This window comes from Monodon monoceros, unplaced genomic scaffold (assembly GCF_005190385.1).
Source record: "Monodon monoceros isolate NGI ecotype Baffin Bay Population unplaced genomic scaffold, NGI_Narwhal_1 Super_Scaffold_5, whole genome shotgun sequence".
In the NCBI taxonomy this organism is placed as follows: domain Eukaryota; kingdom Metazoa; phylum Chordata; class Mammalia; order Artiodactyla; family Monodontidae; genus Monodon; species Monodon monoceros.
In genome coordinates this window covers 100,878,918-100,906,630 of record NW_021703782.1, presented here as the reverse complement: position 1 = coordinate 100,906,630, position 27,713 = coordinate 100,878,918, and the positions used below count along the sequence as shown (strand labels likewise).

The window sequence follows — 27,713 nt, the reverse complement described above, 5'->3', positions numbered from 1 at the left end:
ATAACATAACCACACTGCCCGCACACATGAGTTGCTCATTCAATTACATTTGTCTATCATTATAAGGTGATGGCTCTCAAACTTCCATATGCGTGAGAAATACCTGAGAATGCAAACTGCTAGACCCCAGTCTCAGCGATTCTGATTAGCAGGTACTAGGGTGGGGCCCAGGAAGAGCTAGTTCACAATTTTGCCCAGGTGATTGTGATGCAGGTGGAGTGAGGGTCCCGCTCCAAGAAATAGTCTAAGGAAAGTACACTTAGGGCCACTGATGGCAGAAAGCTTTTATTCCCGAGTCAAAAGTCAGGTTCTAAAACTACAGCCTGCTCCCTGGGCCAGCCAATGCCAGGGGCACAGAAGGAAGCTTGTGACCGAGGGGGCTTAGCGCTCACGGCTTGGGCTTAGGACCCATGGTCTCGTCCCAGCCCTTCCGACATGTCCGGATGATCCACTCGTGCTCGTCACCATCTGCAAGAGAGGAGGAGGGAGAGACGGTCATGCCCTGCGCCGGGAGCCCCCAGGCGGGGTCTTGGGGCTGGGGTGCATGTTGGAGGTGGACCTTGCTGACGGAGCCAGGCACAACATGGATGGGCCGCTCTGAGCTGGGCCCGTGCCCAGTGTGACATCCACCAACGTCACCCCCGGGACAGCCGGTCGAGGCCTTCGTCTCTTTTCTGGGTTTTCCATTCTGGACGCTTCAGAGAACCTGTGGTTTCCCAGGAGGCTGACACCCTCTGTTTGCCCAGGTCCTTTCGGTGGGGAGAGGAGAGGAGGATCTGGGGGTCCTGTAGGCCCACATGCGTTTATCTCCCTTAACTTAATCCTCATGACCACCCGATGGCAGCAAGCCCACCTTTCTGTGGACGGACTAACAGGCTCAGAGGATGAGTCGCTAGTCCACAGCCACAGTGTTGGTACGTGGGAGAGCCCAGAACTTGAGCCCCGGGGCTGTCTGAGTACAAGGCCTGTGCTGTTTTTAAACCTCAGAGAGAATTGAGTGGGACACATCCCTTAGTCCACAGCACACTCTCTGTGCCAGGCCCCTCTGAGGGCTGACTCTATTTTCATTTTTCCCCTTTATCCTCCAAAGCCACACCCAGCCCCTCCCCCCACCACGACAGAGACCCGCTCCAATGGCGGGATATATACCCCTAAAAATGCACGTAGCTCTGTAAAATATGTACTGTTGTTTTGTGTGCGAATGTGGTTTCAATTTACATAGATGGCATTGTGCTGTGAATTTCATTGTGCCTCACTTTTTTCACTCAACACTACATTTTCAAGATCTGTTCTTGTTGCGACGCGGACATCTTGTTCTTTGCTCCTGACTGCTGCCTAATATTCCATGGTGGGCTTCCGTCATGTTGTACTACCCATCCTCCCAGGGGTGGGCACGCAGGTTGCCTCCACCTCCGGTGACCGGGAATGACGCTGGGACAAACGATCTTGGGTCCATCCCTTCGTGGATACGTGGGAGAATTTCTCTGGGATTATAGTCCAGGAGGAGGGTTACGGAGCCGTGCACATACTTCATTCCCCAGGACTCCCAGCGAAGCCCATGTTTTTCTCCCCAGCGCCGCAATGCCTGCCTGCGGTCCTTCCCTCGTTCCTGCCTTCCCTCTTCCTGGGGATAAAGAGCCCCGGCCCAAACCCCTGCCCTCGAGCAGCTGTCCTCAGGGCGCAGCACCAGAGTCTCTTGATTCCTACCCTCACCCCCTGCCTAGCTCAGTGCCTCCCTCCCGAGAGGTGGGAGTATGGAATTACTCATCCTCCTTGGGTGCCAAATGGCAGAAGCTAGACATAAAAGACACTCCTTGAGAGCTGAAACGCAGAGGGCCTGAGATATCCTACCCTCCGAACCAGAGCTGCCTGCCAGGAGCCCTTTCCTCTTCTGTGACAGCACCACTCCCCGGCCCAGGGACACAAGGCTTATTGTCAGCCTACTGTGTGCTCTGTAATTTACAAACGTCGATCTGAGTTTTTTGTGAGAGCCCAGTAGGGTACGAAAGATTACCTCCACTTTACAGAGGACGAGCCTTACCTCGTGTCCACAGCCAGTGGAATTTAAGCCAAGGCTCATCAGACCCCAAAGCCTGACTTTTCACCCCAGGGTAGGCCCGACGGTGCCAGAAGGTGAGGCTGCCCCACAGAGCCGGCCTCTTCCGTCCCCCCCGCCCCCCACTAGTTCTTTGTCTGTGACCTCAGGAGAAAGGCTCTCTGCCTGCACGCTCTGGCCTTTGAGGACTGCCCTCAGCAGCCGGTGGGCCTCAGTTTCCCCGGGGAGGCTGCGGGGGAATCCGCACCTGGCTGTCAACCCCGGGGGGTGGGGGGGATGGTGGGCGGGGAGAGCGGCGGCACACAAGGAGTTAAGTGCTGGTGAAGCCCACTTTTGCCACACCGAGAGCAGCCTGGTTGATAATTACAGTTCTGAAGTCTCCGGGCTATTCGAATCAGTGCAGCTGCAACCTCTTCAGTGGTAACCCTGAAACCAGACCAACTGGGTTTATTGTGCTGAACCAGTCCTCAGGCCCCTCCCTGATGGTTACAAATTGACAGCAATGGACTTAACAGCCCTCTTCACTACCCCTTTCACTCTCTACCTGGCCGCTCAGTCACCAATTTGAATGACAGATGCCTCCCCTCCCAGCAGCTGCTCCCCAACCCTCCCCTCCACCTCCCCTATGCCGCGAGGCGGCTCCCCTGTCCCTGCCACGCCAGGGTGAGGCTGCCCAAGCACATTTCATCAATATTTAAAATGGAATTAAACCTGCAGCTTTGATTAATGCTTCCCAGATCCCGGCAGTTGTGATTACTATTTTGCAAATTGCGATTGTTGGAATATGTTAATATGATTGTCTGAGAACATCTTCACCTTCTAGGATAATTTTCCCCCTTTTTCGGCAGGACGAGAGGGGGAGAGGAGGGGGAAAAAAGATGGGGAAAAAAACACCCCGCAAACTCTTTAATCAATTGTAAATTATTACCCTCGGCACAATTGCCGGTGGTTCAGAGGAAGGGGAGGGAGATTTCTGGTTTGGTGCATTTATCTTGAAAAGTTTTGGCCCCCACTGGCCCAGTAATTCCACCCTGGGATGTTATGGGAATAATCTATTTGTCTCGGTACTATTTAGAATCAAGAAAACTGAAATAACCTATGCTTCTAGAAACAAGAGGATGATTACTTTGTTGTATATTCATTCATTTAACAGATAATTTCTAAACACTGACTATGTGCCAGGCATACCGCTAAGTTTGGGGGGCGGGTGGGAGACACCATGTGCCACATGAGAATTTAGCAGCCACTGAAAAAATATGCTTAGGAAGTCTGTATAGCAACATAGGAGGAATGTTTCTGATATTATAATAAGCAAAAAAAAAAGGTGGAAGGAGGTAAGAAACAAAATTACATAGACAGTATAATCTGTGTAAAAATTGTGCACAGAAGAAAAATTAAAAATAATAAATTGAACGTGAATCATGGTCAGCTCTGAACAGTGGGGCTAGAGAGGTTCTTCTGTTTTTGGTATTTCCCAAATCTTTCATTAATGTGTATCCGCAGTAGAAAATAAAAATAATCATTGGCTTTTTTCCTACCCTCTAATTTATTGCCTTGGTAATTTCATGCATTTTAGTAAATAAAGTAAAATGTTTCTAGGTTCCTAGAAACACCAATAGGGTTCTTGAATTTCTAAAAAGTAAGAAAATATTGGTAAAAATGCATAAAAATTGGAGAATAGACAAATCTCCTGCGCAGAAGAATTCCAAACAATTTATGTGGATAGTCTGCTGTCAAGGAGATGGGGCATAACTCCCTATTCCTTAGATGTGGGCTGCATAGTGATTTCCTCGTAAAAAGGACAGTATAGGAAGGGGGTAAAGAACCAAAAGAAGAGTAACTTTTCAATGAAGAAACCTGACAAACACACCTCATCCAAGTGATCAAGGTCAACATCAGCAGTGATAAGCCGTGTGGATAGTGTATAGCCTTGATATGATGAAAATGGCACTTACCTCTGTGGTCTTCCTCCCCCAAACCCACAACCCCAGTCGAATCATGTGAAAACCATCAGACAAATTCCAATCAAAGGACATTTTACAAAACACTTGACCAGTACTCCTCAAAAGTGTCATCGAAAACAAGGAAAGTCTGAGAAACTCTCACAGCCAAGAGGATCCTAAGGTGAAGAGACAACTAAATGTAATGTGGTGTCATGGGTGGGATCCTGGAACAGAAAAGAGACATTAAGGAAAGATGGAGGAAATCTGAATGAAGTATGGGCTTTAGTTATTTTTATTTAGTTAATAAAAATGTATCGATATTAGTTCATTAATTGTGACAGATGCATGGTACAATATAAGATGTTAATAATAGGGACACTGGATGTGGGGTATAGTGGGAACTCTCTGTACTATCTTTTCAATAATTCTGTATATCTGAAATTGTACTAAAATAAAATGTTTATTTTAAACAAATGCCTGAAAATCCAGTGTGCTCTGTAAAAGGTGAGATTATCATGTTCTCCAAGAGGAGTGGAAACCTTTTCACATACCCAACCATCCAAAATAAAGTCCTTCACGCCCTTTCCTCTGTCCTGGGCCCTGCACTTCACAATTTATGATTCTACACAAATATGGAGAACAAACGAGTAGTTACCAGTGGGGAGAGGGAAGGGAGGAGGGGGCCATACAGGGGTGGGGGGGGGAAGGGGTTATTATGGGATTATATGAAATCATATGTATGAAACTTGAAAACTGTAAAGCACTATAGAACTTAAAGAATCTTTCATTCAATAAAAAAATTTATGAGCCTACACTTACTTGCAGATTTCCTTATATAGTTTTCTCTCCCACTGGGCTGTAAACTTAATGCAGAGACTATGTCTGCCTGTTGACCACTGGACCCAGCGTGCCGTAGGCAACCAACAACTGCTTTGCCAGTTGAAGTCTGGAATAAGTCTGTTGCCTTCTGATTTGTCTTTGATTGCTATCAACAGACATTCCTGACACCTATTTCTTGGCATTCATGTCTCATCTCAAATGTCACTTCTCAGTGATCCCTGATATCCGGTGTTCATTTTATCTCCTTCAGGGCGTATGCCTCTTGCTGCAATTTTCTTGTTTATTTACATGTTGTCTGTCTCCCCATCCACACGACAAGCTCCAGTGAAACCAGGGCCTTGTCTGCTTCTTCACTGTGGCATCATCAGACCAGTGTCTGGCACACAGGAGTGCTTAGCCCACATCTGTTGAATGAATGAATGAACGATTAAGTCAACAAGCTCAATCCTGTGGCCAGCCCTGTGCCTGGTGCTGGGGGACAGAGGGGACTGAGGCCCAGAGGGTTGACCCAGGCACTCTGTGGCTTAATCTGTCTGCTCTTGGGGCACAGAGATTTCTTTATTCTGGTTCTCAAGCTTTGGAAGTGACCTCGCTGCTCCCTGCATCCCCTCCCCTGCTGCCCCCAATGAGTCTCACCAATCACTAGGAGAGCTGGGCTTCTTACAGAGAAGAAAAGGAACTTGCAGCAAGAGAGACCCCGAATCTGACCACAGGCCACCCAACTGAGAAGCTTTCCCTGTGAAGGCTCCCCACTCCTTCGCCTGGACCTTAAGAACTTTCCAGCCTGCCTCCCTCCCCAGCTGTGAAATGCAGCTACCCTGACGTAACACAGTCGCCCACAGGCATGTGTTCAGTGCCCCTGTGCCTTTGTACAAGCTGCTCCAGGGAGCGGGGGACACTCTTCCTTTCAGGACCTGGTTCAGGTGCAGGGCCTCTCAGAGCTCAAGAGAGGCCCAGGGCACTTCCCATTTCTGGACCTTAGTGAATATAAAAGTGAAGTAAGACCTAAACATGAGTATAACAACTGCAGTATATTTTAAACATGTACGTTTGACACATTAATTCTTTCAACACAAACAACCCAATGTAACATAGATGAGTTTTTCTAGGATTTCTGTCAAGGAAGTGGAAGTACACAGCGCATTAAAGATGGTGTGGTCAGGAAGCAGGGCTGCCTGCATGGTCATGGTTTCCTTTCAGGCCTATCACAGCCCCAGCTTCAGGCACCTGAATGTGTGTCCCCCTGGCCGTCCTCTGCCACCATGGGCCCTACCTGGATGTCACCTTCCCTGACCCAGGCTGCGGTCATGGTCATGGTCACCCCTACCAGCCACGGGGAGCCATGGTCAATTCACTCTTCAGAGCCCGGCACAGATCCAGCACTTAAAAAGTATTTAATAAGTATATTAAATATACTTATTTAATATGGATGAGTGAATAAAGAAATGTAACATTGGGGACATAAAAGTAATAATTTTGCTCTGTGGGATTTAGAAAAAGGGGGAAGAATTTCTTCCCCACCCTCAGCCAACGGAGCTGAGAGGGCAAAGCAGACATGCCAAGGGCGGCGCCAAGGCCAAGGGCGGCGCCAAGGCCACCGGCCGCTGTTTCCTTTCCTGTCTCGAGGCCAAGGACCGAGCAGCCCCACCACGTGGGGAGGATGGGTTGTCTGGGCTCACACCTGGGCGCGAGCCACACTCCGGAAGCTCAAAGCCCTGGCTGGCCTGGGGCCCCACGGTGAGGGTGGGAGGGGCAGGCCCGCACAGGCCACCAAGCAGGGCCCAGGTCACCGAGAGTGTCATTCGTGCAGCCTGCAGGTCGGTGCAGTGCTGGGGGAAGAAGAGTCCTGAAAGTCGGACGGCACATGCAACACAACGTTGGCTCCCCCGACGGCTGGCAGGGAGGCGGTGTGGCGCAGTTGTTAAGGGCGCGAGCTTTGGAGCTCGGCCGCCACTAGCTCAGAGGCCTTGGGCAGATGGCCTCGCACCTCTCTGGGTGTCGTTTCCTCATCTGCGGAGGTGCCTGCCTGGAAGGTTTCCTGGGAGGATCAACTGAGGTCATTCCCGAAAAGTGCTTAGCGCAGTGCCTGGGGCACAGGAAATGCCCCAAACCAAAGAAAGCCGGAAGCTGTCTTTGCAAGCTGTCTTCAGGGCCCCTGCGACTGCACAGCATAGACTGGAGGGAGTTCAGGGTCCTTTGTGAGCCCTGCCGCCATCTTGCTGGGTGATCTTGGACAAGTCACTGCCCCTCTCTGAGCCGGCTCCTTGTCTGTCCAGTGGGTTTAACCAGACCTCTGGCAGACGGCAGACTGGGGACTGGCAGGGCTGAACGGCCCTAGGTGGGTACCCAGGAAGTGTGAGCTCAGATCATCATTTCGATGGGCCTTTAATTCCCAAACTGGGTACCTTCAAGGGGGTGTTCTTAAGGAACTCAGCAGCCCTGGAACATCTGGTTCCCTGCGGGGACGGAGGGAGGCGCTGGGGAGGCGGAGGTCTTTACACAAGGATCAAGAGCCGCAGCTCAACTAGTGCTTTTGTTCAGAGCGAGGGGCAGCTTGGGGCAGGCGAGCACAGAGAGGGCAAACGGGCTGATTCAGGTCATCAGGCACCCGCATGCCAGATGTCGCTAGCTCATGGCATGCCTTTGGGCAAGCACACCTGCAGTGCCACCTGGTGTGCGGGAGCCTCGGGTGGGGACAGGGAAAGGGAGGAGACCAGGTGAGTCAAGGTGTCCAGCCTCGGGAGAGGGGATGAGGGTCACACTGGCCGAGCACCCGGGAAGCACAGGGCTCTGTGGGAAGAGGGGCACGTCCGTCCTCTCCTCAGTGAGTAAAAGGCATTGGCCCCAGTCAGGACGAGGAAACCAAGGCTTGGGGTGCGAACCGTCTCCCCACCTCATTCCACAAGCGGGGAGGGGAAGGGCACAGAGTGCTGGTGTGAAGGTCACACTTGATGAGGCTGTGTGTGCACGGGCACAAGTGGGCGTGTTTCCGTCGAAGTGTGGGAACCTACTCAAGTGTGAGTGTGAATGTGTGCAAGCGTGCATCGGTGTGCCGTGAGTGTGTAAGTGGCTCTGTCTGAGGCGCAGGGTGAAGAGAGAGTGCGCCCGTATGGGGACCCTCAGCCTGCGTGTGACACACGGTGTGTGGCTGGGTGAGTGGCAGGCGGTGTGTGAGCGTCTGAGTCTGTGTGTGTGTGATCAGATGTCAAGGGAGGAGGCGTGCAGCTTGCAGTGACAGCTCGGCGCGCACCCAGAACGCCAGGCCATGCCAGGCTCCAGGGCAGGAGCTCTGCCGTGAGGGCTGCCCTCTCTTCCTGGGGTCAAGGCCAGCGCGCTCTCAGATGGCTGTGTGAACTGTGGCTGGGGTGAGAGGTGCGTGGCAAACCTGGGACCCCAGGCTGTGGGCAGATGCAGTCCCCAAAGCCCGGCCACACCCTCTGTGCAAATGCAGGGGTGAGAGCGGCAACCAATGCCGGGCCATCCCTGTCCCAACCCCTGCAAAGAGGCTTTGAACTTTGCTGGCAGAGGTGTGGCCAGAGGCCAAGGCCACAGCGTCTCCAATATTGACTGACGGGTGGCTGCCCAGGCAGAGCCCACCATCGGGCAGGAAGGGAGGCCCGGGGCTGCTCTTGCTTTCCCTGTAAAGGAGAATCTTCTGGGCTGGGTGGGTGGAGGTCTCCAGGGGGTAGGGGTGGGTGTGGTGAGGCCAGGCTGCTTCACCCACGGGGAACTAGAGGGGCAGGGCCCAGCACCCACAAGCTTGTCAAGGCCTATTCAACTGTAAGAGACATGGGAAAAAAATGACTGACTCTGAAACACAGAAAGGGAAACTCCAACACTGAAATTAATAAATGTTATAATTAATGCATAAAGCCTGAATTAATTATTAAATTTGGAAATCAAAACAATGTTATTACACTTGAAATCAATTCGTAGGCTTGGTTTCCTCATTTGTCAAGAATTCTCCAGTGTGTACATGGCTCTCAAGAAATCACAGCCAATTGTTAAAGTCTTGCAGTCATACCATCTACCAAGCAAAGTCTGAAAAATCCTTTCGAAGTTTTAACAGCAAAAAATTACATTTAATATGGGAGCGTGGCTACATTCTGTTTTAATATGTTGAAACCATTGGGTTGAGACCTTCAAGGTCAGACCTAGGGCTGGATCGGGCTGTGACCGGGGGAGGGTGAGTCTGGGCAACGAACATGGTGAGCTGGGATCAGGTCCATGTGCCGGGCACATGCATGTACTTTCCATGCCCGATCTCATGCAATTCTCATACCACCTTTGTTATGTGCACAGTTGGTGTCTCAGGTGGCATTGCAGATGCTCCAGTTGGTGGGTAAAGGGAAAAGTGCCCACGGTCGTAATGACCCTTGGGAATCTCTTAGGAAAGCCCCAGACCGGAGAAGGACGTCTCACTAAGTGTCGTACTATTGGGATTCTGACACTATTGGGACAGAGAGTTATTCCTGCTGTTGAGGTCCAGATGCATAGCTGGCCTGTGTTTATGGGCCCTACTGGTAAAAAAAAAATACACATCCTTAAATACTAGCATCAGCCTGTGTGCGGCAAGGTGCTCACACAACAGGAGGTGCACAGGGACGCAGACCAACTGATTCACATCTCCCACACTCACTCCAGAGCAGGTGTGTGCTAAGTAGGGGAGGGTGCAAAGTCACCAACACCATCTATATTGCTATTCTTCTTGTTTCCCTGATTCCCACTTTTATTTTTCAAGCACTCATAATTGCATTTGTGTTCACTAAAGATGTCTGTGATGCCTGGCCGCTGTACACAGGCAGCGCTGGGAAGACAAGTGCTGAGGCCAAGGTCACTTGGTCGGCCCTTGCTCTGACCCTCTGCTCCCTTCTGCCCCTGCTCTCCAGCTGCGTGTGGACGATGGACTGACAGGGACAGGCCTGGCACTTGGGCCTGTCCTCCAGGTGGCAGATGCTGGGGGCAGAATTAAGGCTGGGACAGTGCGGATGGCCAGGAGGGATGTTAGGATGTTAAGGACCTACGGATCTCAGACTAGAACTCACTTAATCCTCACAGCAATCTTGCAAAGTCAGTGTTATTATTTTTTAAAGATTTTTTTAAAAAATTAATTAATTTATTTATTTTTGGCTGGGTTGGGTCTCCGCTGCTACACGTGGGCCTTCCTTAGTCGTGTTGAGTGGGGGCCTCCTGTTGCGGTGGCCTCTCTTGTTGCGGAGCACGGGCTCTAGGCGCGCGGGCTTCAGCAGTCATGGCACACGGACTCTAGAGTGCAGGCTCAGCAGTTGTGGCGCTTGGGCTCAGTTGCTCCGCGGCACGTGGGGTCCTCCCGGACCAGGGCTCAGACCCGTGTCCCCTGCACTGGCAGACGGACTCCCAACCACTGCACCACCAGGGAAGCCCCAAAGTCAGTGTTATTATCCCGTTTCACAGGGGAGGGCTCTGAGGCTCAGAGAGATGGAGTTATATGTCCCAGCTCAATCAGCTAATAAGGGGGTACAGGCTCATACCCAAGTCTATCTCCAGAGCTGCAGCCCTCAGCCACTACAGACTTCCCTGAAAAATCTTTCTGCAACTACCACGTCTTTACTGTCTGAAGGATTGAAGCTAAGCTCCCTAACCTGGCATTCAAGCCTCTCTCCAGCCCACACTGGGTCCCTCTGCTTTGAATGCCCAGCTCAGACACACTCCTACACACCCATCAAAGCCTAGTCTGTCCATCACTGCCTAAGGGAGGCCTTCCTTGACTACTCCTCTGTCTCCCAACACAGTAGCGGGTCTCAGGTGCTCCATCTTGAGTACCCAGGCCCCTGCGTCTCTGTGCCTCTGCTCATGTTTTCCCTTCCTTTCCAGGCAGCAAAATCCACCTCTCAACCTTTAAAGCCTAGCCAAACACCACCTTTTCCAGAACATCAACTTGACTTGGGACACACTTACCGTTTTCTCTGTGCTCCCCCAGCACACTGTGCTTCTGGCTCCTGGCACCAGCAAAGCAGGGCACTCCCGGTTTTTCGGAGAAAGAATCTCATATCTGGGACTTCCCTGGTGGAGCAGTGGTTAAGAGTCCGTCTGCCAATGCAGGGGACACAGGTTCGATCCCTGGTCCGGGAAGATCCCACGTGCCGCAGAGCAACTAAGCCCATGTGCCACAACTACTGAGCCTGTACTCTGGAGCCCACGAGCCACGACTACTGAGCCCACGTGCCTAGAGCCCACACTCCGCAACAAGAGAAGCCACCGCAATGAGAAGCCCGCGCACTGCAATGAAGAGTAGCCCCTGCTCACTGGAACTAGAGAAAGCCCGTGCGCAGCAACGAAGACCCAACCCAGTCACAAATAAATAAAATAAATTTATTTTAAAAAAAAGAATCTCAAATCTGATATTCCACATTAAACATTAATATAAACATCATGGAGAATATAGACTTATGTTGGATTTCCTTCCATGTACTTTTTTTATGGTTTCTGTTATGTTACTTTCTGACCTATATTTTGAGGGGCAGGAGGTTCTCTGCAGCCTTTTGAACACTTAGGCTCTAGGCTTCCATCCAGAGAGTGCCCATCCCGGGTCCTGTGACTGTTTATGCATCTCTCCCCACTGGTTTGGGGAGGTGGCAGGCACTGAGGTGGCCCCCAGGTGAGACGCTGGCATCCGCAGGGGATCAGCGAGGGCCCGCGTCTGGGGGGATCCTAGAGGGTGTGAGGCTCCAGATGAATAAGCAATGCTGAGGATGACGGGGACACATCCAGAACAGTGCCAAAGGCGGGCTAGAGAGAGCAGGGGACTGCAGGCCTCCAGCCCAGTTTCGAAATTGGCATTAAAAGCAGGTGGGAGGAGGCCAGAGGGCAGCTTGCCAAGGTCACTCTGGCTCCTCCCTTTGGGGCATGGAGTTAAGGAGGCCCCTGCATCTCAACCAGCACTAGTCCCTGGGATATAAAATAATCCCAACTGTTATCTCTGACAGGCCTTAAGCTCCTCGTGGGCTGGGCACTGCTCTTGCTGCATCCCCTGCATCATCTCAATAACACTCACCACAATCCTGGAAGGAAGGTCGTAGTTCTACCCCCACTTGTCAGATGAGAAAACTGAAGCTCAGAGAAGTTAAGAGACTAGCTTGAGATCACACAGCCGGCCAATGGCAGAGCCAGGGTCTGAGGGCAGATCTGGCAGCCCCTGGGGCCGGCCTGTAACCCTGCCTGCGTCTCCTAGACCTGAGGTTGAGCAGGGCTCTCAGCCAACTGCCCTGGGTTCCAGCGTGTGGGCTGAGGAAGCGAGATGAGGCTCCTGCCCCCTGGGCTCTGGCCTCACATCCACTTCTATTAAAGGAGACGAAACAAACCACGGCGGTGCTGGCTCGGGTGGACTCCAGCCACGGAAGGGGAAGCTGTATCCTTTGGATGCTTCCAGGAGGCTGCTGTGGGGGGTGGGGGATGTATTGCTGTCAGAGTCCTGTGGGCACAATGGCTGGAAGGGGAATTTCCAGGGCCTTTGGAATTGGAACTGGGAAAAGAGTCAGGCAGGGGGCGGTTCCCGCAGGTCAGAGAGGGGCACAAGGCAGGGCAGGCTGTCATTCCTAGAGCAAAAGGGCCTTGACAGGCCAATCCCACCCTCTGTAGGGGAGGGGGGTGGCTTCTAGTGTATGTCTCTGGGGAGAAGAAGGTCCACAGCTTTGCCAGACTCTCAGAGAAGTTCATATCAGTTCACAGTGTGGCCTCTGGTGTCAGAGATGCCTGGGTTCAAGTCCCGATTCCTCCCTTTAGTAACTGCTCCTGTCAGTAAGTTACTTGCTCTCTGAGGCTCAGTTTCCCCATCTGCCAAATAGGGATAATGATGCATTCCTCAAAGGGCTGGGACGTGGTAAGTCCCTGGCACGGTAAAGGCATTTGATACTCATGATTCCCTTCATACCCCTTTTGCTTAAAGCAGATGCCGGGATCTGTGGTCCGTGTGGGCATTTTCTTTGGCAGTTACAAGTGTGATATTATCCCTCCACAAAGCCTTCATTATGGTGCTGCTAACAGTACTGCAGATATGGCAGGCACGGCCCTGCGTGCCAGCCTCCAGGTGATTATAACATTTGGGTAAATTGCCTTTTGTCTTGAGGAGAGATGACAGCGGGAGGGGGCGGGGCAGGACACTCGGCCATTTTGCAGAAACCACGGGGGAAGCAGGGTGGGGGGCAGCCTGGGTTTGCCGAAGGAGCCCTGGCTGGCAGTGGGAAGGTGGGTCCGGCCCCGGCCCTAACACAGACAGGCTGTGTGGGGTCCGGCACGTCATCCTCCCTCTCTGGGTCTCAGCTTTCCCACCTGTCAGGTGGAGGCAGAGGCTTCAAGATGAGAAGAGTCTTGGTTTGTTGGTGGCATTGAAAGACTCGTGTTCCTTGGCCAGTTTTTGAGCAATAAAGTGGGCAGAGAACTATCTAGGGAAAAAGAACCACTACTGCCATCTTACACTCCTTGGATATTTTTATGTCTCTGGGCCACAAGGAAGGCCCTTGGTTCTTCCTTTCTTTCACTAATAAACTCCAGCTTCTCATTCAGAACCAGCTCAAATGTCATCTTTACCTCTGAGTCAGCTAGACCTGGATTCAAATTCCAGCCCTGCCACCTATCACCCGGGTAACTTTGGGCAAAGCATTTCACCCCACCTCAGTTTCGTCATCTGTAAAATGGAAATAATAAAGACAACTGTTTCCTAGATAAAAGAAAATGAATTATGTAAAGTGGTCAAACCAGTGCCTGGAACATAGAAAGCACTCAGTAAGTGGTGGTTATTATTATTATCCTGCTTTTTCACCTGAAATAAACTATGGCTACCTTTGTATATCAATAGGTCCATTCCTTCACTGCCATTTTAATGGCTGCATTGTATTTTATTGTAAGCCTATATCATATATTATCTTTTACTTGGCCTCACCCCGCAGCTTGCAGGACCTTATTTCCCCGACCAGGGATTGAACCCGGGCCCACGGCAGTGAAAGCACTGAGTCCTAACCACTGGACCGCCAGGGAGTTCCCGAGGCTATATCATATATTATTTAATGAGTTCCCTCCTGCTGGACATTTGGGATGCTTCTAGTTTTCAACTGTTTAAATGATACCAGAAAAACTTTAGAAGGCCAAGTGGCCTTTCACTTCTAGCTGCTCACTATGCAGCTTTGTAAAGTTGGGTGGGGAGCAGATAAACACCAATGTCTGGGAGCTCCATGCCCAGGCCTCTGTGGACAGACAGTCTTGGAGTTGGCTGGGCAAAGTGGAAAGAGGCAAATCTCTGGAGGCAGATGAGCCCAAGTGTGAATCCCAGTTCCTGCCAAATTTTCTGGGGAAATTCTTTAACTTCACCGAGCCTCAGTTTCCTCATTTGTCAAACAGGGATCATGCGAATACACCCCTCCCCTGTAGTTGAGTGCCTGGTGCAGGGTCAAGGCTCAGTCAGTGCCACCTGTCACCCCACCCCCCTACCATCTTCATCCTCCCCTGGTGGAGCCAGCTGTCACCTCCAAATCACCCAGGCCAGGTCACTCTTTGGACCCCGATTCACACCCCTGCTTCTTCCCATCATCCATTTACCCGAGCATACATTCAAACGAGGCTCATGATCTTGATTTTAAATTCTGTCTGAAACCTACAGGTTCAAACGCAAAGGGGCCCTCTCTGCAAATAATCACTGGTATGCGATATTTTTAAGAAGCCCAAGCCATTGTTTCTGATTGAAGGAAAGTTGGTGCTATTTTGAAGAGGAGCACGATTAAGCGGTGGCGTTCTCTCTCTAACCGTTGGGAATTATATGCTGTTTGAAAGATTTGTGAGCTCTAGGACATTTGCCAGATGTGCTTGATTCGACATTTCAGACAACAAAGGGGATAATGTTGGCGGGAATCTTGACAGCATTTCTGATGATCAGGATATTCTTTGAGGATGGTACTGAGACCTTTCGGGGAGGAATTTCAGCTTTTACATAAACTAATTTGGGATGCTCACTCTCTGTCTTCCACAAAGCAAATTTAGTTCATTGTTAGTTGTATATGTTAAAATGGTTACGAGCGTTTTTTCCTTTGAATATTAATAATGTGCCTTTCATCTGAGACACGCGCATGGGGTGTCATTAATTGCGGGGAGGGGGGAAGGCTTAGTGGTGCAGTTATTTTGCAAATGATTCCTGATAGTAACGTTGAGGCAAGCAACAGCTACTCCAAGAGACGTACACACTGCCAGCGCGGCTCAGGCGCATCCCTCCCGAGAGGAACGAAAGGGGAGAGCAGGAGGGCTAAGGGTTAGAGTTAATCTCCCAATTTCCCACTATGTTAAAGGTAACTATCCCAAATGTCTTCCAATGCTTCCCTACTGGCCCACAGTCTGTAAAGGACCCTTTATAAAAAAGGTAGCATCTCATTTGGGGACTGTGGTGTTCCTGTCTCAAGACTCTCAAATGGACATTTTCATTCATTTAGAGCATCACTGAGCTCCCCCGCTGGTACCAGGAACTGTGCTTGGTGCAGGAGCACCTGTGAGTGAGACACAGCCCTGTTTGGGAGCGGAGATGCCGAGTAAAGAATAAGCTAGGACAGGGACTTCTCTGGTGGTGCAGTGGTTAAGAATCTGCCTGCTGATGCAGGGGACACGGGTTTGATCCCTGGTCCGGGAAGATCCCACATGCCTCAGAGCAACTAAGCCCGTGCGCCACAGCTACTGAGCCTGAGCTCTAGAGCCCGCGAGCCACAAGTACTGAGCCCGTGTGCCACAACTACTGAGCCTGCACTCTAGAGCCCACGAGCCACAGCTACTGAGCCCATGTGCCACAGCTACTGAAGCCTGCGCGCCTAGAGCCCGTGCTCTGCAACAACAGGAGCCACCGTGATAAGGAGCCCGCGCACTGCAACGCAGAGTCGTAGCCAAAAACAAATAAATTAATTAAAAAATATATTAAAAAAGAAAGCATAAGCTAGGACACAAAGCTGGCAAGAAGAAGGAAAAGAAGAGGGTTTGGACAGAGTTGGGTTCCACTCGACTCTGTTGCCAGCTGTGTGACTGGGAGCAAGTTATTAACCTATTTGAGACCAGATCTTCTCATTGCAAACTCTGGCTCCTGAAAATTCCCCACTTGGGATGCTGGGAAGAGCAGAGATCAGCAGGTAAGGCACTTAGCGAGGGCCTGGTAAGGAGCCTCCCCAGCTTCGTGACCCTGAGCTGTGGATGGGCAGGTGAAGCTGCATGCCATTCTTCCAGGCTTGCAGGTGAACCATGGCCTTCTGTTGTGTGCTGAGCATGGAGAGATGAGGACTGTGATGGGGGGGAGAGAGGGGGAAGGGCATTCTCAGCAGGGGGAACATACGATGTGAGAATAGAGCCATGTTGATCAATGGAGGGCAGCTAGTCTGCTTGGGCTGGACCATGGGGTGGGAAGAGACGGGGGGTGAAAGGTAGACTGGCACTCTGAACCCCGTAATCAAGAGTCTCCAGACCCCGGAGTTTCAGCAGGATTTCATTTCCCCAGCAAAACCCTGAGGAGGCAGAGAGACCTAGCACGTCCAATCACATGTCCCCTCAGAGCCTTCTCCTCTCTCAAACACCTAGAGAAATCTTAACAAACCCCAGGGCTTACTCTCCTCTCTCTCCCCCAGCCTGAGTCAGTAATCAGTACAGTGATAACAGCCTCAACTACCGATCACCGGACACGTGCCTTGAGCTGGGTGCTGTGCTATGTACTTTGCTTACTTAACTCCATCTTTTCTAACCACAATTCCTCCAGATTAAGTACTACTATAATGCTCATTTTACAGATGAGGAAACAGGCTCCAAGAGGAGACAAGAAGTAAGCTACCCATGGCCACCTAGCTGGCCAGTGGCAGATCCGGGACCAGAGGACAGCCGGATGTGTGTGTTCTAGGTCCTGGACATTTCTCCACCACACCAGAGGGAGGGAGCTCCTAACTCAGTCTCTGTTTTGTTTTGTGTCTGCTGTATTAATTGCAATATTGCCTACACTGAGTTGCTGTCTTTTATAGTTTTATGGTCCCAACAGAGGCAGCATCAGAGTGGAGTGGAAAGACCACAGGACTTGTAGGAAGATGGGAGTGGGTTAGAATTCCAGCTTCACCATCACCAGTCTGTCATTCATCACTCCCTGACCTGGATTCCTAATCTCAGGACACACCCATTCCCAGCTCACAGGATGCATGTAGAGTTCCCAGGAGATGCAGGGGTCATAAGCTCAAAGGCTTTAAGGGGGGTACCTTAAAGAAATGACAGACGCTGGGAATTCCCTGGCCGTCCAGTGGTTAGGACTCGATGCTTTCACTGCGTGGGCCGGGGTTCAACCTCTGGTTGGGGAACTAAGATCCTGCAAGGTGCGGCATGGCGTGATCCCCCCCCACCCCGGGACAAACAATGACAGGTGCTAATGGGGGTCAGACAGCAGGGAGTGGTGGGAACCTGGGCAGTGCTTGCCCCCTGTTGGTGCCCAAACCCATGCCAGTTCAAACGTGCGGCCAGCCAAACAAAAACTCTGGCTTGAGAGCCACTGGTTTGAGATCTCTAATGCTTAAGCTTTACAAATTTGGAGGTGCAGAGAAATATAATGGCTTATATTTATTATTGAAAATAAGTTGTCTATTATGTGCCGGGGACTGAATTTTGTATAATTTGTTGAAGAATCTGAGGGAGGTCCTCTGCCCACCTGCCTGCTTTTCTTTCACAAACGTTGAATCACCTCCAACTTGTGGGACCCGTGTGAGGTGCAGAACACCCAGGGCTGAATCAGACACAGACACACGGTCCCCGCCCTCAAGAAGCTCTTAGTCTAGTGGGGAAGACAGGCAAATAGAGATTCTTCTACTGTCATGGGCTAAGTGCTGCGAGGCTTGTGGGAGCACAGAGGAGGGACATCTCACACAGACAGGACGGAGGGAGGCCGGGGGGCGGGGAGGGAGGGGTTGGTCAGGGAAGGCTGCCTAGAACAATGGTCCTGACCCTTAAGAAGGTTGTGAAATCAATTTAGTGCATAGCAACCATCATTTTAAAAAACGGAATAGAAAATATGGACTTCTCTGGGTGTCCAGTGGTTGAGACTCCGCGGTTCCAATGCAGGGGGTGTGGGTTCGATCCCTGGTTAGGGAACTAAGATCCCACATGCTGCACCGTAAGGCAAAAAAAAAACCAAAACAAAAAACCAAAAACTGGATAGAAACTATCATAGCACATCTCACGTAAGAATACATGCGTGAGTGTGAGTCTGTGTGTGTTCTGGGTCATGATGTACATCATTCCTGATACGAGCCAAGGTCCAACGGTTTGAGAGCCACAGTTTGAGAGAATTCTTGCCTGCCCTGCTCCCCAAAGCCTAGCGCACTGCAGGCACTCAAAGGCTTCTGGATGAGCAGACGGATGGATTTCAACTCTTGCGGTGATCCGGCAGTACGTACTGTCCTTTCCAGTTAAGAAAGGCACACTTGGAAACCCAAGTCTAGCAAACCTGGATCTGTCAAGCGTGCTCACAGCCTAGCAATTTGTAGCTTAGCCATCCAGGGCTTTCTCTCTGCCCAGGGGAAAAGAAGCCAGCCCAAGGTGGGTGAGGGGCCGAGGCAGTTCTGAGCGAAAGGCGACCCTTCTGCTGGTGCCCCAGCCTGTGACCTCCTATAAAGCAGCATTCTCGGCTCTGACCCACCCAGGTGGCACGTGCCTCATAATAGCAGTGGCTTAGGCCACTGTGTTTACTCTGGGATGGCCTCAGTCACCGCCTCGGGCCCACGCGGCCAGCCGTCCTGAGCCTCCAGGACGCCGACAGGAAGCACCGTTTACGGGGCAGATTGGGACGCAGGGGAGAAAGAGCCCCGGGGGAAAACAGAAGATGGACAGAAGGCCACATCAGTCCCCGCAGGGTGAGACGAGTCAAGGGTAATGACGAGGTGGCTACTAACAGAGACCCCTTTTTAGCGGTTTTCAGGACACTCCGAACTTGATCTGTCCTATAGTATCAGGACCAAAATACCCTTCCTCCTCCATCATAGACTTTTAAGGTTAGAAGTGGCCTAGAAATCATCCAGTTCAACCATCTCATTTTGCAGATGAAGAGAAAGGGGCCCAGAGAGGGAAGGCACTGGCCCAGGGTCAGCCAGCAGGCAGCCTGGAACCTGGGACCTGTGGCCCTTCAGATGCCCCTCTCTTGCCATCTTGCTGGAAGGATCTCCCATGTCCTATCCTTTGGCCCCTTTTCTAATGTAACAAGAGAAATCTTTCTAATGGACAAATCAGTTACTATTCCACTTGCCTAAAACCCTCCCTTACTCCCCCATGGCCCTCAGGTGACAAGACACCTGTGATCTTTCCTCCGGCCCTCTTGAGCCTCCTCTCCTGCTTTTTCCCCTGACGTATTGGTGTCTCACGCTCCTGAGCGACCTGTAGCCTCTTAGATGTGCAGTGCTCTCCCCCATCTAATCCTTTGCACATCCTGTTCCCTCTGCCTTTAACACTCTTCCCAACCCTGATGCACTTGCCTGCTCTGATTTAGGTTTCACATTAGATCTTGCTTTTCCCAGGAAACCTCCCTGGCCTGCTGGCCTCCAGGCTTTGGGATCCGCACCAGGTTCTCTTGCAGCAACTCTGAACTGTCACGATCCATTTCACTGTCACTTTCTCTTGCTGCCTGAGAGCCTCTAGGATGCCGCTGTCACCTTCATGCCTAACACAGAGCCCGACCCATAGCAACTGGTCAATAAATATTTGTCACCCAAACAATAATCAGTGTCTGCCCTTCTAAGAATGGCCTTCCCTTCCCCGATGCAGTTTTTTAAAAGACTTAATTTTTTAGAGCAGTTTTAGGTTCACAATAAAATTGAGAGGCAGGTACAGAGATTACCCGTATATTCCCTGCCCCACACATGCACGGTCTCCCCCATGACGAACATCTCCCACCAGATGGTACATTTGTTACCACTAATGAACCTACATGGACACGTCATAATCACCCAAAGTCCTTAGTTGACATTAGGGTTCACTCTTCGTGTTGTATGTTCTATGGGTTTGGACAGATGTATAATAACATTTATCCATCATCATAGTATCATCCATAGTATTTTCACTGCCCTAAAATCCTCTGTGCATCCCCATGATGCATTTTAAAGTTTATCATCAAGCATGGCTTTTGCCCACAGGATTCTGGGAACCACAGTTTCTGATTCCCCAGTCACACCATGCGTATTCATGCCTCTGTGTCTTTGCCCATGCTGTTCCCTGTGCCTGGAATGCCCTTACCCACCGATCCTGTTTACGAAACCCCTACTCATCCTTTAAGACCCATCACTTGGGGAATTCCCTGGTGGTCCAGTGGTTAGGACTCTGCACTTCCACTGCAGGGGGCACGGGTTTGATCCCTAGTCGGGGAACTAAGGTCCCACATGCCATGTGGCGCAGCCAAAGAAAAGACCTATCATTTCTGGGACCTTTTTCCTGACTGACACCCTCCACCCCGGACAGGTGATCAATTCCCCCTCCCCATCCCCCCCCACCATTCTCCAGGGCTTCCCCCCACCAGGGCCCACATCACATGATATTGTGATTATATTTTTCTGTATCTGTCTTCTCCACTAGTCTGTGAACCTGCACAGGACCAGCATGTCCTCTCAGTGAGGCAAGATTTGAATACAATTCAAATCTAGAAAACTGAAAATGCATCAGTTGTATTGTACAACAACTGAAGAAAGATTATGCTAACACAGAATTCCCCAAAACAGTAGTGCCATAAAAATTCTCCCTGCTGCCCCATCTCCCAACTAATTTTATGGTCAAATAATTTTAGGAAATGATGTAAATATATCTCTCTGGTAGAGATTCACAGTACACACTCATTCCTTAATTTATTTTTTTCATATGCAGTTAATGAGCACCTAATATGTGCCTGGGTCTGTGCTTGGTGCTGGAGCTACAGCAGTGTGCCTGTTTTTAAGAAAAAAATTTGCTTCCTTTCTCCTGTAACTTTGAACTTTGTTGGTTCAGAGGCCTTAGTTCTCAAGGAGAAATGGTCCCACCAAGTGATACAACAATGGTTCGATTGAACTGGAAGTGGAAACAGCCACCTAGCCATTTTCGCACCTTATGCCACTGAAACAACAGGCAAAGTAGGGGAATACATTTCTGGCTGGAGTGAGGGATCTCGATTGCCAGGTGGAAATTGGGTTGCTGTTACTGGGGAAAGGAGACACTGTATGGAACCCAAGGGGGTTCTCTAGGGCACTTCTTAGTACTTCCACTGCCAATAGTAAAAATGAATGCAAAACTAAACCAACCAACGAAACAACCAAAAAAGGCAGGACCAGTAAGGATTCAGACCCCTCAAGAATGAAGGTGTGGGTCGCCCTACGTGTTAAAAAACCAGACCAACTGAAATGTGGGCAGAAAGCAAATGGAACATGGAATTTATAATAGAAAAAGGAATTTATAAGTATTAACTACAGCCTCATGACCAGTTATAGGAAGAGGACTGTATCGACGATACAGCTTTTCTTCCTTGCTTGTATGTTTATGTATAACGGTATCTATATCATTTATCTATCTACATATTTGCTTTTATTAACTAATTTTTTTTCTCTTCTTTCCTCTTTTCCCCTTAATATTTTATAGGAAGATTCTTGGCAGTGGCGTGTAGGTTGTAGATTAGGCAGGACTGTCAAGGGATAACATCACTCAAAGATGGATGCAACGTCTACTGGGTTTAAGGTCTCCCCTCTCCGAGGAGGTGGTGAGAGCATCTTTGTATTAGTAGGAAGGATAGTTGCAACTTGTAATACAAAAGAGCATAAATGCGTTATCTTTGCAGCAGAGAAGAGTGTGTTTGGATGCTGAGCAACAAAAAGCAGTTGATGGGGCCAGTTATGAAGCTACTGACTCTCAACTCCAAACCTACCTTTCTGCACTCTACTTGGCGATGCTGGGACTGGGACCGCATGGAGGATACTTCTCCTTTGCCAGCTGGCCCCCAGTCAGGTGCTTCAAGGCAGACAGAGGGGGAGGGGACACGCTCCTTCCTGTTTTGCTTGCTGTTCTGGTCGGTGTCTCAGCAGTGGCCTTTCACTTCCAGTTTCCAGCTTTCCCCACACTCCTAGAATCAGCGTCATTGTGCTCTCTCTCCAGAGGCCCTCCTGGGCAGTGCCCCCTCCTCACAAGTCTGGGATGCAGCTCCTGGTTGGGGGGGCCTCTATCAATCTACATTCTAATAACCCAATCTCTTGCTTCCGCCCCCCGCCGCCCCAGTTTTGAGGTGGTAGCTGCTTCCTGCAGTTACTTTCTCTGTCACCTCAATGTCTTCCTTTTGATTTTTCAGCTCTCCAATACTTACTTAACCAATTTCCTGATATTAAATTCTTTGTTTTTCTGACTGGACACTGGACAGGTACAAGTGGAGACAAGACAGACAGAGTCCCTGCTCTCAGGGACCTTACCATTTAGTGGGAGAGGCAGACAGTAAGCAATTCATTACACAAATGAGTATTTAATTACACTTGAAATAAGTGCCGGGAAGGAAAACTACAAAGTATACCAGCATCTAAAAGGTCCTGAGAAGCCCTTCAGTAAGTAAAGCTGTTTAGTAGTACTTAACTCAGTATCTCCTTAGTTGATTTGATCAAGAAGCTTCATGGGAGCCTATTTATATCCAGCAGAATTAGTGTTCTATATAGTACACTCTGTTAATGGAGGATGAGAAGTCAGAGAAAAGTGCCAGGGACTTGGAATGCAAGCATTTGCCATGTTCCCCCAGCAGCACCCAGTGGGCGAGGGGACCAGGATTCAGCCACGCCATCAGCTGATGGTTCCCTTTGCGCTTATTCCAGCACCACAAGGCAACTTTCTGATCATCGTTGAATTACTGAGTAAATTTCCCTACAGGGAGTGGAGACCCTCAGTAGCCAACCCAGGCCTTCTGGTCTACCTGGCAGTTTCTTTCTCATTACACAGTAGGGTTTCTTGACCTGGGTCTTTAGGGGAACCATCAACCCCTTAAGACTATATGCAAAATGCATATGTGTGTGTGTGTGTGTGTGTGTGTGTGTACACATATATATTTGTGTGTGTGCATATGTGGGCATTTTTCTACGAAGAGGGTCCATAGTTTTGGTTATTCCTAGTGGGACTGTGACTCTAGAAAAGAGAAGGATTAGGAATCACGGTGTTAAAGGAAAATGTTCTTGTTCTTATTTGTACATTGGCCTCTTGCAAGTTTGTTCACTGTCAGTCAGTCCTTCTCAGTCTGATCAGCTTGTGTTCACTCACCAAACTGAGGTTCTGGATCCTCCAAGGTACTCCCCAGGCTGAGGGGCCAGCAGTCATCCTGGACCACATGGCATCACTCACTTTCCAGGCCTTTACCTGTGCTGGTTCCTCTGGCTGGAAAACCTGTCCCCACACCTTAGGGTCAACTCCGCATCATTTTTTGGGTCTCAGGTTAGCTATTTCCTTCTTGAATCCTTCTCGGAATTTCCAGTTCTGGATTAGATAGCACTTCTTTGTGCTCCCACAGCATCACTCCCACCTCTCTGGGACCCCATTCCCATCTCCACTACCCCCCACCACCATTTAGGGCCATGTTTTTCCCTTTCATTTTGCTTATTCCATGATGCAATTAACTGTTCATAGTACTTGTCTGCTATTTGCCAAACATAAGCTCCACGAGGGAGGGGTTTGTGGCTAGCTTTGGTGCCCAGACCAAGCAGAGTGTCTAGCATACAGCAGGCACTTACTAGCTGCAGGGAAGCATGCAAAGATAAGTACTTGAATCCTTTCCGTGCTACACTTATGTGCTGTCACAGTTAGACCATTAATGCCCTCTGCCCTACTCTGTGACTATGTATAGACTTGTCAGCCATGAGAATTCCAAAGAGTGAAACATTCAATCAATTTTTGTCAGTTTTCGGACAATCAATGATTGGCAAAAGCTTCTTTCTCGCTAAATGCATGCATGTGTGTGCACACGTGTGCACAAACCTACATGCGATCAGACGAGACTGGGCACGTTCAGGGTGGTATGGCCATAGACCAAACCTACGTGTGATGAGAGAAGAGAGAACATGTGTCACATACCTGCATTTCTCAGAAAGTGATTCTTATAGTCCTTGACGATCCTCGTGGTCGGGTTATAGAAGCCATCTCCGCAGTCGTAACAGCCTGGAGGGATTTTTCTAGGCGGGTCCATGTTGGTGAGTTGAGAGATACCTTGAAAGGATATCATGGATCATTAACTGACCACCAAGGTCAAATCCAGTCCCAACCTAAAGTCCACTTTTGGCTGGTTGCTCATGTGACAATCCGGCCCCATTTCTAGACCACACACTCCCTATCAGGGTACACAGCAAAAGCACCACAAACAGGGCCCCAGAGGAACTTCCTGAAAATGGCTCCATGAGTAGGTTCTGGGAAACAAAGTTGCTTGCATTCCTCGGCTCGTGGCCATGCATCCCTCTGACCTTCACTTCCATCATCACATCTCCTCTCCCTCTGCTTTTATCATCACCTCGTCTTCTCTCACTCTGACCCTCTTGCCTCCCTCTTATAAGGACCCCTGTGATTACACTGGGCCCACCTAGATAATCCAGGATAATTTCCCCACTTCAAGGTCCTTGACTTAATCACATCTGCAAAGTCCCTTTTGCCATGTAAAGTTAACACATTCATAGGTTCAATGATTAGACGTGGACAGCCCCCTATCTTCTTCCCTTGACCCCATCCTCTATTTCTAGGGACACCATGAAAAGGGCACAGGTTCTGGAATCAGAGAGACCCTGAGGATGTGTCAGAGTCGGCCACATAGCTAGAAAGGCATGTCTGGGAGAGGAATGGCATTCAAGGTGTGAGCAAAGGCCACAAGATATGAGCCTTCATGCCTTGCTCAGGAAGCCTTGTGGAACAGGGTGTGTGTAAGGAAAACAGCAGGAAAGAAACGGGTCACGTGGGCAAGGATCAGGTGATGAAGAACCCTGACCCAAACTACCAAAATAGCTGCCAGGCATTGTGCTAAGTGCTTGACTCCTACTATTTCGCTTACTCCTCATAGCAACCCTGTGGTCCCATTTTACAGATAAGAAAACTGAGGCTCAGAGAGGTCAAATAACTTGCCCACGGTTAGATACTGAGCTCTGTAGCCTATACGTTAAGCTGCTGATATCAGGGGAGGAGAGGGCCTGGGCACCGCCTCCCAGAACCGGGGACATTGGAACCACCAGGAGTCGGTGTACCTTTAAGGTCATAACCCCTGTGTGTTGTCTCTCTTGGACGCTGAGGCCTGAGGAAAGGAGATAAGGTTGGAATAAGTAACTTCTTGGTTTCCTTCTACTAGTGGGTCTGTAATTCCCTGTCCTCTGGACTGCGGGCTGGATGCCTGCCGAGCGCAGCACACACTCACAGCTCAGGCTCCCGCACACAGCGGTGCTCTGAGGTTGGCTGACGATGATAAGCAGGTACACTATTGGCTGATGGTTACTGAGGGCACACTCCACGCCAAGCGCTTTACAGCCAGTTCTCTCCCCGAAGCCTCCTGCCAAAGCCCATCTCATGGATGCCCTCCCCCCGGCCCTAACAATGCCTGCTGCTGAGGCTGAGAGGGGGCTTTTGGAGAGGTGAGCAGAGTGCCGAGGGACTTGGGAAGGAAGTGCGTACTTAGGATAAAGCTGCTGAGCCAGGAGCCGCTGGAGGAGAAGGCGTGGCCGCAGGAAGGCTGTGCGCTGCCTCACGCAGCTGTGTGAGAGCTGAGGGCCTGAGGCCGGGAGCTCTTTGCCTACAGGCCTCAGCTGGGGTGAAGAGCTCATGACAAAGTCATCGCTAAGCCAAGGGGGAGCCATTCACAAGGTTCTCCAGTGGCATCCAGACTGGCAGCTATTTGAAGGCAGAGACTGTGTCCTCGAAGCTCTCGGCCCCCCAGGGCCCAGCCAATGTCTGCCACAGAGCAGGTGCTCAGGGAACGTCTGTGAACAGCATTGCTGTAACTACCCAGAGTGCACCCGTCACCTCCTACTGTGACGCCAACATTATTGTCCCTGCTTGATAACAACTCTCTATCGAGCACCTCCTACGTGCCAGGCAATGTGCTAAGCACTGGGGACACACAGAGCCTTTGCTCTCAAGGAGCTCACAGTCAGCTCCTCATGAGAGACACTCATGACAGAGCTGGGGGAGTGGATCGTGGCTGCTCTGTGATTTCTCATGGGGAGCACTTGCCTAGTCTGGGAATTCAGGGAAGGGTCCCAGGAAAGGGGCATTAAGCTAAGACCTGAAGGGTGGGAAGGAGTTATTTGGGTGAAGTGAGAGGGTTAGAGCATTCCAGGCAGAGGGAAAGGCAAGAGCATGGTTTCTTGGAGGAGCAGAGAGAACATCCGAGAAGGGTAGGGAGCGAGGGATGAGGCTGGGGACCTCGCAAGAGCCAGAGCACGCTGGTCATTCTAAGAGTGTGGAACCTTATCTTCAGGGTAGTGGGGCGGCACTGGAGGGCTGGTGGCAATCAGATTCACGGTCTTCAAAGATGAAAGTGACCACAGAGTGGAGAATGGCCCAGAGGGGGTCAAGCGTGGATCTTAGGAGATCAGGTAAAGAAGGACGGAGGATGGAGGTCTGGAATAGGGCAGCGGCAGAGAGGATGAAGAAACTCAACTTGGCACACGGCGGTGCTTGGTAAATATTTGTTTAATGAACAAATGGATATACTTTAGAGGCAGAATCCGTAGGACTAGGTGATGGATTGCACACGGGGGTAGGAGGAGGCAGGATTAGGCTTATCTCGGCTGGGGGTGGGGGGGAGTGACAGTCTCTGGGGGAGCAGTCCTTGGGGGAGAGGGGGCTGGTGAGGAAGGTAATGAACTCAGTGCAAATTGAGGGACAACCAAACGTAGGTGTTGGGGAAGCTGGATGCAGGAATCTGAGACTCAGGGATTTTGATTTCAATTTGATTTCAATTAAATGAAGGCTTAAAAGTGAATCAGCTTGTAGGGAGAAGGCACAGAATGATGACAGAAGAGGGTCTAAGCCAGAGAGCCGTGGGAACCCCAAAATTAATAATCAAGGGGAGGAGAAGCTGCAAAGGAGACGGGATAGAAAGAAAGTGGGAGAGTGAGGTGTCAGGAAAGCAAAGGGAGAGAAGGAGTCTCACCTGGTCAGCTCTCTGATCCAGGTCACAAAGCCAGGGTTTGCACTGACTGACTCTGACCCTGAGCGCCTTCTGGAGGTTTCTGTCCTCAGGGAGGTTGAGCTGCCCAGGCTCATCCAGCTACTGAGCGGGAATGCTAGGACTCCCACCCTGAACTTCCAGCTCTCTGCTCTGTCAACTACACCATTATCTCATGTTAGGATTTTTTTTTTTTTTTACAGTTTGCAACATCATTTTCCCACATTTGGATATGTCGTCTGGGTTGTGCCGAAGTCTAGCCTCTTGAGGTTCAGCTGACCTCACACGAGTCTCAGAAACACAGGATGAGCCCCTTAAGCTGTCAGAATCCAGGCTCTAGCCCCGATGTCGCCCTCTGTGATGGAACTCGATTTTTGCAGGGACATAGCGTGATGCAGGGGACCTCAGAGAGGAAGACATGGGCTCCCATGGGAGCTCTGCCACTGGAAACATGTTTGGACTACGTGGACTCAGCTTCCTCCTCTGTGACATGGGACTAGGAAGGCAGACATGGCAGGGCCATCTGGAGATTCTACTAGACAGGGATTATAGAGGGCCTCACCCGGCACCCGATACACAGAGCACACGCTCCACTGGTGCTGGCCCACGTTGGTGCTACAGCTGATCTGATGAATGACAGCAACTGAGGTATACTGTGCACCTACTGTGCGTGCAAGACACTGCTGTGCACACTTTACACGAGTGATCTTATTTATGAGACACGTGGGGTAAATGA

At 50.4% G+C, this 27,713-nt stretch overlaps 1 protein-coding gene across 2 annotated transcripts in view; it reads right to left on the bottom strand.

Moving 5' to 3' along the window:
- Window positions 1-266: 266 nt before the first annotated feature.
- MORN5 (MORN repeat containing 5) overlaps window positions 267-27,713 on the bottom strand; it is a 33,343-nt gene continuing 5,896 nt past the window's right edge. Inside the window, exons 4-5 of one of the 2 annotated variants that reach the window (XM_029203342.1) lie at window positions 23,908-24,039; window positions 267-468 (exon numbers count right to left, since the gene is read on the bottom strand). In XM_029203342.1, the coding sequence (XP_029059175.1) occupies window positions 389-468; window positions 23,908-24,039 (212 nt within the window). In that variant the 3' untranslated portion in view covers window positions 267-388. The remainder of the gene's footprint in view (window positions 469-23,907; window positions 24,040-27,713) is intronic. The other variant, XM_029203343.1, reaches the window with a different exon arrangement.